The sequence below is a fragment of the Orbicella faveolata genome, unplaced genomic scaffold, assembly GCF_042242905.1.
Source record: "Orbicella faveolata isolate gen_17 unplaced genomic scaffold, um_ofav_v1 contig_13, whole genome shotgun sequence".
Lineage (NCBI taxonomy): Eukaryota > Metazoa > Cnidaria > Anthozoa > Scleractinia > Merulinidae > Orbicella > Orbicella faveolata.
The window spans coordinates 27,934,676-27,949,533 of NW_028301540.1; the positions used below are offsets into that span (position 1 = coordinate 27,934,676).

Here is a 14,858-nt window from a genome sequence, read left to right on the forward strand (position 1 = left end):
TAAGGCTGTTGCGTAAACGAACACTTTAATCAAAATCAGAAACAAGACAATTCAGTGTACAGATATTTTGATAACAAATCTCATATTTTCATATCCTTTTCAAAAGACGTTATCCAGTGCGCAGAGTACAGCGTTGAGTTAAGATATCTGTAAGGTGGGCGAGAGTTAATGAACGACGAAAGAGCGTGCAATAAAATTGAAATTAATGTAAAAGGCTCCCCAATCCTTTACTTCGATTTTTCTTCTTCTTTTTTTCCTTATCTTTGTATACAGTCTTTACTCGATATCAAGACCTTGTCTTAAATGATATTGAACCCCGTATACAGCTGTGGAAATATTTCTTATATACACGTCAATAACATATACTTCTTGTAAGAACAAATAAATACAACTCTTATAGTTTCTTTTTTTCTTCGTCAATGTAAAATTTCTTTGAGATTGATAATGACACGAGTTTTTGGCTGCAATGAATTGTTTGCAGCCGAACAAACTTCATAATTGAAATATTTACTAAGAGTCAAATTCCTCGAGGCTTTGTTCCTAGAGTACTTATATTTTCTTCGAAACTGTTCAAGCGTAGCCTTCGATAAAGACAACTGCGTGACTAGATTTGCGTGACAACACAGTCAGATAAGAGTCACACTGTCACTCAAACGTCCGTGTAATCTTCGCATCCGACAGAACTGTGGCATGTTCACTTTATTGTGGATCTTTCGTAAGGCAGCCTTGCTTATCCCAAGGAAACAATATTTTCAGGAGCCAGGAGTCGCCGTAATTTGTTGCTGCTAACAAAACACATCACTACCCTGAGGAATCATGGTACCAAGATCGTTACATCCGTTGTGACGTAAGATGTCTGCGCATTCCTTACTCCCAGCACTCTTTGCGTACCATAGAGCCGAGCGACCTTTGACGTCAAGGATCCGCACATCTGCAAAATACTGGCGAAGACAAGAAAAAAAAAATGATACAACGGCACAGCCTTTCAATTTGCAGATGAACGCTACAAGTTATTTCGACAGTGTTGGGCGTGGTTAGGGAAAGGGAGAACTGTGGTAAAATCTCTAATAAGCGGACACCCTGGGGGTCTGATTGTCCGCTAATGGGGGGTGGGGTGACATCGCAATCATATTCGAACGACTCAAACTCAATACTGATGTAGTTACAAAACCTGGTCTGATTCTGATAATTGACCACTCACGGCAAAATTATTTTAACGCGAATCTACCGAAAAGGATAACCAGGAAGTTATCCGTGTCTGTTTACAACAAGGGTCCGTTAACCTGAAGTTCCACACAGAGCTTTCATTAAAACGTTGCGAAGACTACGAGTAATCATGAGTTTGATTGTATCACATATTTCAACTCCAACGACATTGACAACTAAATTCTCTTAACCTGTTTATAGCAAACGAGGAAGTCATATGAGGAGAATTTAGAACATGACCCTGTTAGGGAAACAATGACTGATAAAAAACTTACTTCTTCAGAAGGGTATTAGAGAAAATGTATGAAACACAGTTGGGAGAGTCTAGAGTCTAAACGTGAGACTAACCCATATAAGAAGCTGTGTTATGACTATATTTCCTAGTGAACAGCTTATATGAAGTGCTGTGCAGCTCTCTCTGTCTTCATAAGCCGTGTTGAGATCTTCGGGTGAACAGTGAGCCAGCAGTAGAATGCACTGCGGTAAATCTTCTCTAATTACAGCCTCCAAGAGTTGCTGTGAAGACATGAAGTAAATTAGTTCTTACAAAACATTGAGCAAAATGACCCGGTTTTGATTGGTAGAGGATAGTCCAATTAATTCTATATCACACTTTGCAGTCTCTTTTACCTATTATGCAAACACAAATGCGACGATCGCTTCTTCACATCGCAGATTAATGGTACTTTCAAGTCGCGTTGGACATCTACCATCACATTATTATCTCCCCCCCCCCCCCCCCCCCTCCCAGTAGCACTCACCCTTACTTCTCAAAATGGCAAAAAGTGACGATTGAGCACCAACAAATGCATCGGCACCCAATGCGCCGAATACCGAACCAGTAATCCACCATTCATCCACCAACTGCAATGGCTCCATCTCCTTCCAACAAACGGTCCTGACAAATTCTTGTTACTGTTTCTAAGTGCTCTTGTTCTACTTGTCTTCCTCAATTAATTTAGTAAGTTACATCACTTACCTCGCCCAGTGAAAAATCACACGGCGGTAATTCTCGAAGAAACTCTTTCCCCTCGTATTTCGCTCGGACCCATTTTTCTTTCTCTTCTCTAAATGTGGATATATAAAGAGGGACAATTAAGGAAGCATACGGATTACATCATTAAACTGTTGAAATCACACTGGCTGTGTGATAACGAGACTTTCTCACTTAGATTGAAGCTTAAACTGGCACAACCTTGAGTAACCTGGTGCGACCTTGCGTGACCTAAGAAGACTTTGCAGCGGCTGTGCGTGACCTAACGTGACTTAGCATCAAAACGTTATTGTGTTACCACTTGTTACAAGCGCTTTCATACCTTGAAGAAGACGGGGTTGGTTTCGTCCTGTTTTGTAGCTTTCCTTCCCACACGCTGTTAGCAAGTGTGTTTCCAATTGCGCTGATCACAGCTGTGAGCTCAGATCTGCAAAGCAAAACAAGTGCGATGCGATAAGTACTTCCCAAGGCAGCATTAGCAGCTAGTCTGAAGGAAGATTACTGGGTGCGGAGACCATTTAAATAGCAGTTTAGCTGGGTTAAGATTACAAAGACACTGGATAGGCATGGAAACTAGACCTTTTGACCAACGATCACGACGAGCAGGTCATTCGCCTTCAAAATCCTAAAAACAACTCTTATTTTCAAACACGTGGTGTACACTTTACTTACGGCCATTCGTCCAGGTCTAGAGATCGTACTCTAGACACGTGTGTTCCAAGATTTCTGTGAATTCCAGAACATTCTATACACATCAAAGCTCCAAGGTTCAGTGACGCCCAGTCAGGACCTGAGAAAACAAGAAAGAAAACACACATTACTGACTTCATGGGTCATCGCCTACAGGATGATGTCGGTTGTCACCGACATCAGATTTTCGAATTCCCCGACTTTTCCATGATAAAAATACAATTTCGCTGACCAAACTGGCACATAACTACAAAATATAATATATAGTAGTGGCTTCCAGCTCCCCTTACAACCGTCGTTACAACCCATTTAGGACTGATAAGGTTTCGACAAATTTGCCTTCTTCGTTAAGGAAAAACATCACTAAGGTCGCAGTGATCCCGAATGTTTCCTTCAGCCTTCAACGGTATGAAATCTACAGTGCTAAAATTTTAAATCTTCCTGACTTAACTTCAAAATGTCAATTTTCCCTGACTCAAAATAAACTTCCCGACTTCCTCTTGTAACAATTTACCATTTCAACCTCTTCACTCGAAAAGACCGTGTTCATTTGATTTAGTATGAAGGGCGCTAATTAAATTTTGGGAAAGGAGCGAATAGTGTGTTTAAAAGAACAAGGTACTTACCACAACATGGTCGTAAATTGAAAAAAAAAAAAAAAACGCCTTCAAAGAGTGCGGCAAGGACATAATTATTTTAAGAGGGAGGGATGCCACGGTATAAACTGATTCTCATAATGCAATGCATTGCGAAAATGAAAAACAGCAACAGGACACCCAACTTACTCGGCGCGCCACAGTCCACACACACTTCGTTTCCTTCCATATTCCTAATTGATTGCATATCGTGACCATTAGATGAAGAACTGCTGTTACCTCTTGACTGAAAACAGAACCAAGCAAACAGTTTCAGTTAACTCATGGTAGTTAACTCTATGGTCAAGTGTGCTGCTTTTTATGGTATATACGTGAGATAAGAACTACATAAGACGCTGGAGAACAATCTGTCCCAGGTGCAACATAGCGAGGACTCTTCTGAGCCCGCCGTCGTGCTGTTTCTAGCAATTTGAACTTCTGTTTAGTTTCCTTTTGATTTTTCTTGTTTATATATGAGTAGCTTTAGTTTAATTCTGATTAACGAGAGATTCACTGTAATTGGCTAGGCAGCAGTGGTCTCCCTGCCTAATACAAATTCTATGTATAGAAGTACTTTAGTTAGGCGAAGTTGAATAAATAAATAAAAATAACTAAACATCGATGATTAATCTTTAAGGGGGATTGGAAGTGAATGCTTATAAAATGACACAGATCGAACACACACCACTCAATAAAACCAGAAGAAAGAACCACTAAACAAGCATTTTCCATTTATTCCAAATCCCGGCACTAATTCTCCATTTGTGATTTCTCCTTCATAAACATCTTTAACATTGTAAGCAATTTAAAAAACGTTTTAACCTTGTAAGTAGGTCAACTTTAGGGAAACAGATGACTGACGAAATATCGTAAAGCGTTTGCATTTTTAGTAAAAGGGCTGTTTACAGTATATTTATAATCAACACCACAAAAACATCATTGGCAAAATGGTCTGTATTATTCAAGTTGACTTTATTCGCTGTACATTAAATGGACTTTGGAGGGTGACTGAAAACAAAAATGCAAAGAAGAAGTGAAAAAAAAAATTTTCTGCAGAGTGAATTGCTCTCTCGACTACAAATTGTATTCGCCTGAAGGGCACCTTGGCAGCCACTTTATACTGCAGTTTTAATTTCTTGGTCCTGGTGTAATTCCCATCCACATGGTTTTCTCTACAATTAAGAAAACGGACATTTTCCCCTTTCAAGGCTGATACATTTTGCACGCAGCAACTTCATCATGGACACTGCTAGCCAGACATCCTTCCAGACAAACCCTTACGGAAAACCATGGCTTAAAAGTGATAAAAAACAAAAACAAAACAAACATGTGCTATAAACAGCCAACCTGCTTGATTCGTTTGCAATTAACGAAGCACATACCGTGTTTTAAGAGCCTCGACATATATATAGGAGTAATTTCACAACTGACATGAATAAATGACGATTGTGGACACAGATGTGCACACCCATGGCGAACCACTTCCCCTAAGATGGCCGCTAAGATCAACGTTGGACAAACTTCCTAAAAGACAATCATGGACGGAAAAAACCCTGCAGAGGCAGTGGACGTAAAAAAAAACATTCCTGGAAACTGAAAAAGTGCCACCCCCCCCCCCCCATCACTTTTCTAATGGTCTGTCCCTTAACAACTCCCCGTATTTCATATGTTCGTCAGCAACCAAGTCTTTTCGCCATCCTTTCCAGCTGCTCAATGCACACAGTGCTTTGTGTTTTAAACAAACAGTCACATAATTCCTCGTAAAATAAAGGAATATCACTGATGTTTTCGGAAGTTACAAAATTGCAATCGTCGTTGCTCATATCGGGCAATTTCTGTAACTTCCGAAAACACGCGTGATATTAATACTTCATTTTACTCGACCTCGTGACTACCTGTACTAATTATTAAATTATCACGACAAAAATGGACTATGGGATTCAAGTTTACTTTTTACGCTGTACAAACATACACTGATTTTTTGTTTTTTCATTTGCAGCAAACTAGTTTATGACAAGTCTGTCTAGCAACTTCCCGTATTTCATGTATTCGCCAGCAATACAAAAATGGATTTAAAGCCGAGTTAATGAACACTACAGTTGAAGCAAGGGATCTGCCAAGCATTACATTGATTGGGCAAACTGAAGTTACGACGAAAACAATAAAATAAGGGCAGTAACAAACAATGAGTACAAGAAAAACTATAAAGGCGTTCAAAGCAGATCTTTTTAGCCCTAACATATTGTTCACATTCACAGTCACTGTGTTAGTTTCCACTGCTTCTCGTTGAATTTGAATTCTACTCTTATGATCACGAACAATTTTGTATATTCTTATATGAGAAAAAGCTGAGATGAACAGACAAACACATATTACAACTGCAACTAAAACGAGATAAATCATGTCGTTCCAAAACTGCGCGTTTACTAAAATCGCACAAGTTGTCCAGACAGCCAAGAGAACGCACCTTACTCGGGGAATTGTGACAAGACTTGGATAACGTAAAGGCTTCTGAATGGCGACAAGTCTGTCCATGCTAATTGCGGCGATCGTAAATAGAGAAATTCCGCACACATAGAAAGCCAGTACATTGTAAATCCTCAAGAATAAAGTTTTCAGCGATTGGTCGTGAGAGAGCAGTCCTATTAAATCTTTTGCAATAAAAAAGGGCTGTACAACCGCACCGACAGCGAGGTCAGAAAGCGCTAAGCCACAAAGTAAGACCACAGATGGCGAGCGAAGTGTTGACGTCTTCCAAACTGCATGTAACACCAGGGAGTTCCCGATTATCGATGTTATGGCAAGAGGAATATTAACTGCACAGTTAACAACCAGGACGTTCTTTACGGCATCAGTTATGTTTCCTCCTGTAGACTGAATCACTGCTTCTTCCGAAGACATATTTGGATATATTCCGCTTCTGTTCTTCCGAAAGTGAACTTAAATGGGAAACCGAACTGTGTTTTCGAAACACATACTCAGATTTCAAGATAGACTTTCTAAAGTTCTTTCCAATAATATTTCCATTGTCAGTTTCTCCGTTACGAAAACGCGCTCAAACGTTGACTTTAACGAGTAGGCTTCAAATATCTAGTGCCATTTAGCGCCAACAGCAAGTTTGAAAACAGCAGGTTGATAATTGTTTGAAATCTGCATAAAACGCGGAAAATGTTTGACGGTTTACGAATGATACCCGTCAAACCCTTAAAATTAACTTCCGCTTTAATATTGTTTACGTTGCAATCATATGAATTTTAACTGTTGCTTTTTAATATAATAATGTAGAAAATAGGATCTTTTCAAGCTGTCAATTGTATCGGCTGGGAAACGCCTGTAACACAAACTTTGTTGTTGAAGTATTAACATTTGTATTTTTTTTTTCTCCACTTGACGACATAAATACAATATTGTTAACAAACAAGTGTAACGAAAAAGAAGTGGAAAGGGCAAAATATAGTATCCTAATTATATGCCCTTTAATTAAATACATTTATTTTAAACTAGTACAAGAGAGGAATGACGTTAGAATTATTAATACTGAACAAAATAAAACTGGTAAAGTGCTTTTTAAAATAGTTTTCTGATTGGCTTATTACGTATAGATAAAGGAACGTCAGTCTCATAATAGCATCCAAAAATAGTTGGGCAAAATTTTGATATATTTATTCTAAAAGATTTTCGATTCAGGTGTTGTAAGGGTGCACTTCGAGTAGCGTGATATAATCAAGTTGTTCGGTGCATTCGCAGGAAAATTACTGTTACCCTCGACCAGATAACAACTAACACATGTGTGCGTAGAGAATATCATATTTCATGAATATATACAACAGATGTGCACACCCATGGCGAACCGAAACACTTCCCCTAAGATGGCCGCTAAGATCAACGTTGGACAAACGTCGTAAAAGACAATCACGGAGGTGTTAACACAACTGATGCGTTGAGCATAGGCTGTTTCAATCTGCTTTAGGTTTTTGACAAAGTAAACGACACACTATCATTCAAGTCCAATCGATACATTGAAATTATCGGCTGAAAATCGTGGAAAACGCACCAAAAACGCTTCAATTTTGCAAATTTTTCTGGGGGGGCCTGGGGCCTACCCCCCAAGACCCCCCTGGCAGAATAGGCCCTTTGGCCCCATATCATGGTTACTGAAGAGCCACACACAGAATCCTAGTTGAAACCTTGATTCACTTGGGAAGGAATAAATAAAGCTGTTATTTCCCTAGACATCAAACAAAAAATGCAACGCAATCCCATCAGTTGGGCAACAGGCGCTTATAAATGTGTCTGATACTTGGTTAGGTTTCCTCCTGAGTATAATTTTGACAGTAAAGCAAAACGATTCTGTGAAAGATAAAAGAAATATTTGTTTGAAGCCTGTTCCAGGCAATCAGATTGTGGCGAGTTAAGATTAAAATTGCGACAGTAAATATCCACCCCACCCCCCTCCCCCCCCCAAAAAAAGAAAAAAAATATTCGTGCAGGTGACTTGACCCCGAAAAAAACCCTGCAGAGGCGGTGGACGTGAAAAAAATTCCTGCCCACCCCCCTCCCCCCTAAACTTTTCTAATGGTTCGTCCCTCAACAACTTCCCGTCTTTCATATATTCCGCAGCAATGAAGTCTTCGTTAAACAAATAGTCACATAATTCCTCGTAAAATAAAGGATTAATATCACTAATGTTTCCGGAAGTTACGAAATTGCAGACGTCGCTGCTCAAATCGGGTAATTTCTGTAACTTCCGAAAACACGCGTGATATTAATACTTCATTTTACTCGACCTCGTGACTACCTGTTCTAATTATAAAATTATCGAGGAAAAGGTTGTTGTTATTCATCGTGGTGGATGCAATAATAAAGTGTATTATCGTTTGTCTCACGATGTAGTCACTTGAGATGTAGATCGCGGCGTTTCGACTGCTTACTGCTAGTCTTCTTCAGGCGATAAGGTCGACTGATTGCAAGGTCGGCTGTGATTGGTGCATTTCGATCCTCCTATTGTTCCATTGTTCCGGCGAGTAGCTGTTCCCTCAGTGGTCCGTTGTTGTACCGTTCTCCTGTTGTTGTGTTTCTTGATCGTGGGTATCCATGCTTCAGGAATTTCAATTCCACTATCCCTGTTGATGTAGACAACACCATCATCGTGAGACAAACGATAATACACTTTATTATTGCATCCACCACGATGAATAACAACAACCTTTTCCTCGACATTGACCAGAAATATGGGCGCACAGCCCTAAGGTTGATTCGTCGACATGAGCGTTGCTCACGCAAGCTCGCACGCTATACCAACCATCTCACCTTTCTCACAAGGTGTATTAAGAACCACATTGTTCCAAGAGATCTGCAAGTTCGGCCGCCAGTTCCCACCAGAGGCGCACGCAGAGTCGCTGAACTAGCATCCATGAGATTCCTGAGGGAAAGAATCAGACTGACGCAGAGAGCCAAGGCAGATACGAAGAAAGAAGCCGAATCAACAGCACAGAGCATAACATCCGCTCTTTCTACGGATGACGCTGCAGAGGTACTCGACAAGGTTAAATCCACTACCCAGCGAGTCTTTAATACCACCAAAGACCGTCAACAGCGCAAGTTTGAGAAACTTTTGCGAGAGAAACAGTCTTCTGTTTCTCCTACAACTTTTGTTGACAAAACAAAATGGGTTATCAACTTGTCATCCAGGACCCTTAACGAAGCTGAAGTGTCTTTACTGAAGAAAGGTCTAAATTTCGCCGTGACTCCTACGAGCGTCCCAGCCACCGAGATCATCGCCAAGATTGAGTCAGCAGTCAGGCCACTAGATGCGGAGTGAGCAGACACAGTCAGGAGATCCGTCAACACCATCCTTCAACAGGCACAACCACCCACGCCCAACATCACGAAGGAACAGCAGGAGGCTCTTAAAAGCTTAAAAGAGGACAACTCCATCATGGTTCTTCCGGCCGACAAAGGACGCGCCAGCGTAATCCTGTACGCTGACACATACCACGCAAAAATGTCAGTGCTAATTGATTCCGGACCGTACCAGCTGCTCAACAAAGATCCGACAGACCGCTTGACCCGGAAGCTATCTGAGAAGCTGCTAACCCTGAAACGGAGTGGACACATATCAGAGGCGGTTTATAATAAGATCAGACCCCGACACAAACAACCACCTAGGATCTATGGTTTGCCGAAGATCCACAAGGCCGACACACCGCTTAGGCCAATTGTGTCGTGTGTCAACACCTTTGCATACGACCTGTCTGCTTTCTTGGCTAACGTATTATCTCCTCTTGCAGGTAACTCGAACTTCACAGTGAAGAACTCAACTGACTTCGCCTCCACCATCGCCAGTGAAGAGATCCAGGACCACGAGATCATGGTGTCTTTCGACGTAGAGTCACTGTTTACCAACGTACCGATCGAGGGCGCCGTACGAGCCGCGCTACAAAAAATGGAGAACGACGCAGGCCTGGCTGACCGCACTACACTTACACCAGTTCAAATCGCGGACCTCTTGAATTCCGTATTAAGATCTACCTACTTCCAGTACAACGGATCGATTTACGAACAACGAGACGGCACAGCCATGGGGAGCCCTGTATCCGCGGTTATTGCTAATCTCTACATGGAGATATTTGAAGAACAAGCAATAGAGTCCGCACCTTGCAAGCCTAAGATCTGGAAACGCTACGTAGATGATACTTTCACCATCCTGGATCGGGATAGAGTTGACGTCTTCCTGCAACACCTGAACAGTCAACAACCATCAATCCGTTTCACCATGGAGATCGAGAACAACAACAAGATCGCCTTTCTCGACACGTCAGTTTACAGAGAACCTGATGGCCGCCTTACCACCAGTGTCTACAGGAAACCAACACATACTGATCAGTACCTAGCGTATGATTCACACCACCCTCAGTCAGTAAAGCGCGGTATTGTGAAGTGTCTGTACGACCGGGCTAAACGTCTCGTCACCAAACCATCAGTAATCGCTGGAGAGAAGAAACATCTGTCATCTGTACTTGTTTCTAACGGATATCCCTCCTCTTTTGTACAGAAGATCACAAAGACACGAACAGCCCCAAGAAGAGAGCCTGTCGCGGAATTTAAATCCACCGCCGTTTTACCCTATGTCCAAGGAGTTTCGGAGTCTCTCCGCCGCTGCCTAGAACAACAAGGCATGCTCACCGTCTTTAAGTCCGACACGACACTTCGGTCACACTTAGTGCGACCAAAGGACACCGTCAACCCGGCTAAACAAGATGGTGTTGTCTACAGGATTCCCTGTGAGTGCGGCAAAGTCTACATCGGGGAAACAGGGAGATCTATGCAGGAGAGGATCAAAGAACACGACAGGGATATACGACTCGCCCGTACCCAGACCTCCGCCGTTTTTGAACACACAGACGAGACCGGCCACTATCCTATCTGGAATGAGGTCAAGTTTATTGATCGAGATCCTCACTGGTACACACGTAGGGTCAAGGAAGCTATTCACATAAGACTTCACCCTAACAACATCAACAGGGATGGTGGAATTGAAATTCCTGAAGCATGGATACCCACGATCAAGAAACACAACAACAGGAGAACGGTACAACAACGGACCACTGAGGGAACAGCTACTCGCCGGAACAATGGAACAATAGGAGGATCGAAATGCACCAATCACAGCCGACCTTTGTGATATAAATGATACCGTGCAATCAGTCGACCTTATCGCCTGAAGAAGACTAGCAGTAAGCAGTCGAAACGTCGCGATCTACATCTCAAGTGACTACATCGTGAGACAAACGATAATACACTTTATTATTATATAAAATTATTACGACAAAAATGGACTATGGGATTCAAGTTTACTTTTTACGCTGTACAAACATACACTGATTTTTTTATTATTATTTGCAGCAAACTAGTTTATGCGAAGTCTGTTTAACAACTTCCCGTATTTCATGTATTCGCCAGCAATACAAGAATGGGTTCAGAGCCGAGTTAATGAACACTATAGTTGAAGTAAGGGATCTGCCAAGCATTACATTGATTGGATAAACTGAAGTTACGACGAAAACAATAAAATAAGGGCAGTAACAAACAATGAGTACAAGAAAAACTATAAAGGCGTTCAAAGCAGATCTTTTTAGCCCTGACATATTATTGTTCACATTTCCAGTGTTTGGAGTGTTAGCCTCAACCGCGTGCAGTTGCATTTGAATCCAATGCTGATGATGGCGAACAAATTTGTAAATTTTTACATGACAAAAAGCTGAGATGAAAAGACAAACACATACTACAACTCCAACTGCGACGAGCTGAATCATGTCGTGCAAAAACTGTGTGCTCACTAAAATTACACAAAATAGCCAGACAGCCACAAGAACTCGCCTTACTCGAGGAATTGTCACAATACTTGGATAACGTAAGGGCTTCTGAATGGCGACAAGTTTATCCACGCTAACTGTGGTGATCGTAAAAAGAGAAATTCCGCACACATAGAAAGCCAGTACATTGTAAATCCTCACGAATAAAGTTTTCAGCGATTGGTCTTGAGAGAGCAGTCCTATTAAATCGTTTGCGATAAAAAAGGGCTGTACAACCGCACCGACAGCGAGGTCAGAAAGCGCTAAGCCACAAAGTAAGACCACAGATGGCGAGCGAAGTGTTGACGTCTTCCAAACTGCATGTAACACCAGGGAGTTCCCGATTATTGATGTTATGGCGAGAGGAATATTAACTGCACAGTTAATAACCAAGACGTTCTTTACGGCATCAGTTATGTTTCCTCCTGTAGACTGAATCACTGCTTCTTCCGAAGACATATTTGGATATATTCCGCTTCTGTTTTTCCGAAAGTGAACTTAAATGGGAAACCGAACTGTGTTTTCGAAACACATACTCAGATTTCAAGATAGACTTTCTAAAGTCCTTTCCAATAATATTTCCATTGTCAGTTTCTCCGTTGGAAAGCTCGACCTCTCGCGACCTAAGTCGCTCGCGCTCGCCCTCCTGACTTCTTCGCCCGAAGATTACCCTCTCGCTTCACTTGAGAGAGGTAAGTGAGTTAAGGATTAAGAAAAGGTCGACTTGTGGCGAGTCTAATTTCAAGACCGCGCTTCTCGGAAGCCATTTGAGTGCTTAACTCTGATTGGCTAGGTGATTCTGCTCTGGACGGTGACTGGTTATAGCGGAGCTCCGGCGGCCCGAAGGGCCGCCAAGCGGAGCCCTATACTCATATAGGAAAGAAAAAGAAACCCACGAGTTGATTTTCTCATGGTTATCATGGCTAGCGGTATTGTTCCTGGGCGCGTACGCACGACGGCGACGGAGTTGCCCAACATGGCGACCATACTCCAAATAATAGGTTGACAGACATGCAGCCTTGGTTTACCGTGTAGTTCCTTTATATTGGACATCCAAGTTATGATCAATTGACACCTTTCAAAACAAGGTAGCCGCTGACCAGTATCACTTGACCATATCACGGGCTCAAGTTTACAGCTCCTCGAGGTCACGTGTTTTTTGAAGTTGACCGCTGATTATTGAAGTTGGTTATTGATTTGATCGCGGGCTCATATTAGGTTAACTTGTTGGAAACAGAGCAGGATTGCTCGGAAGCCGGTTAACGGTAACCCAGGATTTAAAGTTAACCAAATTATAACTTTTTCTTCTATACAAATGTTTTTTACTGTTTTGTTTTGTGTATAGGTTGATTATTAAAACTCAAAACAGAAAGCCAAACAATATACAGAAAACCTCACCGCAAAGTCACAAAACTCAAATCAAAATTCTACCTTTTCCTGGGTTAGCTTAATCGGGCTTTGAACAACCCGGCCCAGGAGCTACGCTTTTAGGCTGGCCTAAATCTATATATTATTTTTCCCATGTGAAGAACGCTATACGCGAAGCTGATTAGACGTATCGCTTTTTTCACAAGCGAAAATATAGCACGTATAGAATTTTATTTGCAAGGTTTATTGCCTAGAATTCTTGCTATATATGCAAAAATGTTTGACGGTTTAAGAAGGATACCCGTAAAACCCTTTAAATTATAACTTCCCCTTTTATGTTGTTCACGTTGCAATCGTATGAATTTTACCCGTTGCTTTTTAATATAATAATCTAGAAAACAGGATCTTTCCAAGTTTTCAATTGTACCGGCTGGGAAACTCCTGCAACACAAACTTTGTTCTTGAAGTATTAACATTTGTATTTTTTTTCTCCACTTGACGACATAAATACAATATCGTTAACAAATAAGTGTAACGAAAAAGACTTGGAAAGGGCAAAATATAGTATCCTAATTGTATGCCCTTTAATTAAATACATTTCTTTTAAACCAGTATAAGAGAGGACTGACGTTAGAATTATTAATACCGAACAAAACTGGTAAAGTGCTTTTTAAAATAGTTTACTAACTGGCTTATTACGTATAGATAAAGGATCGTCAGTCTCATAATAGCATCCAAAAATAGTTCGGCAAAATTATGCTATATTCATTCTAAAGGGTTTTGGATTCGGATGCTGTAAGGACTCACTCCGAGTGGCGTGATATAATCAAGCTGTTTGGTGCATTCGCAGGCAAATTACTGTTACCCTCGACAGGGTAACAACTAACACACGTATGGGTAGAGAACATCATATTTCACGAATATATACAACACGAAATCATTTTACGAAAACTCTTTCATTATCACGGTCAAAACTTTCGGAGTCTCCTGGCCTAAGATCAATTCCAGCTCTTGGTGGCTATCGGGTACGTTTGCTTGAATTTTAATTGACCCAGGACAAAATAAAGTGGCCTCAAATACCTCTAGTCCAACACGAAAAAAAAAAGAACACTGTATCTTCTTCAACAAACGTTACAATTTAACTTTTTTCAAAGCGATACGCATGCAACTTCTAAAAAGGACAGGAAAGAATTCTTAGTGACTCTGGGATACACTCGTGAAAATCTGATCTGAATTTTCCACTTTAAACAACAAATAAACGGGTGTTTTGAATTCAACAGCCCTGAAGACAGTGAGATGATGTAATATGATAATAACTCAAGGAAATATAATGGGAAGATAGTGTTAACCGTGCAAAAAACATAGCATTCACTGATCAAGATTCCCTCTTAAACATTGTACACTAAAGATTAAAGTATGAGGCTACATAGTGCTATGTTATGGATAGATTTGTAATGTATACTTAGTTAATTTTAAATTTACAGGGCCCCTATGGATACCAGCCTTTGAGCTGAACGGGCCACCCTGTAACAATAAAGATTACTTTACATGTATTTCACTTTACTTTGGTGCTAACTTCATCAATGAATATTTCAAATTTGTTGTGTTAGT

General features: G+C 41.0%; 3 protein-coding genes and 1 pseudogene across 5 annotated transcripts in view; 1 reads left to right on the top strand and 3 right to left on the bottom strand.

The window, feature by feature from the left end:
- LOC110066729 (arf-GAP with GTPase, ANK repeat and PH domain-containing protein 1-like) overlaps positions 1–14,858 on the bottom strand; it is a 46,302-nt gene that overhangs the window by 8,647 nt on the left and 22,797 nt on the right. For 2 of the 3 annotated variants that reach the window (XM_089285285.1, XM_089285284.1), the window contains exons 13-18: positions 3,676–3,772; positions 2,873–2,990; positions 2,523–2,627; positions 2,186–2,273; positions 1,555–1,722; positions 9–941 (exon numbers count right to left, since the gene is read on the bottom strand). In XM_089285285.1, the coding sequence (XP_089141411.1) occupies positions 786–941; positions 1,555–1,722; positions 2,186–2,273; positions 2,523–2,627; positions 2,873–2,990; positions 3,676–3,772 (732 nt within the window). In that variant the 3' untranslated portion in view covers positions 9–785. Of the gene's footprint in view, positions 1–8; positions 942–1,554; positions 1,723–2,185; positions 2,274–2,522; positions 2,628–2,872; positions 2,991–3,675; positions 3,773–14,858 lie in introns of those variants that run through there. The other variant, XM_089285286.1, reaches the window with a different exon arrangement.
- LOC110041114 (melanocortin receptor 4-like) lies at positions 5,453–7,980 on the bottom strand. Its single transcript, XM_020746390.2, has one exon. The coding sequence runs from the start codon at positions 6,424–6,426 to the stop codon at positions 5,515–5,517; it is 912 nt and encodes a 303-aa protein (XP_020602049.2). The 5' UTR covers positions 6,427–7,980; the 3' UTR covers positions 5,453–5,514.
- On the top strand, positions 8,350–10,920 carry LOC149115869 (uncharacterized; annotated as a pseudogene).
- Positions 8,676–14,858, bottom strand: LOC110041103 (uncharacterized). The gene has a single exon (XM_020746382.2). The coding sequence runs from the start codon at positions 12,336–12,338 to the stop codon at positions 11,421–11,423; it is 918 nt and encodes a 305-aa protein (XP_020602041.2). The 5' UTR covers positions 12,339–14,858; the 3' UTR covers positions 8,676–11,420.

Bases quoted from the DNA above. Each gene is read 5' to 3' on its own strand.
- LOC110041114 (XM_020746390.2), bottom strand. From the start codon at position 6,426: ATGTCTTCGGAAGAAGCAGTGATTCAGTCTACAGGAGGAAACATAACT.
- LOC110041103 (XM_020746382.2), bottom strand. From the start codon at position 12,338: ATGTCTTCGGAAGAAGCAGTGATTCAGTCTACAGGAGGAAACATAACT.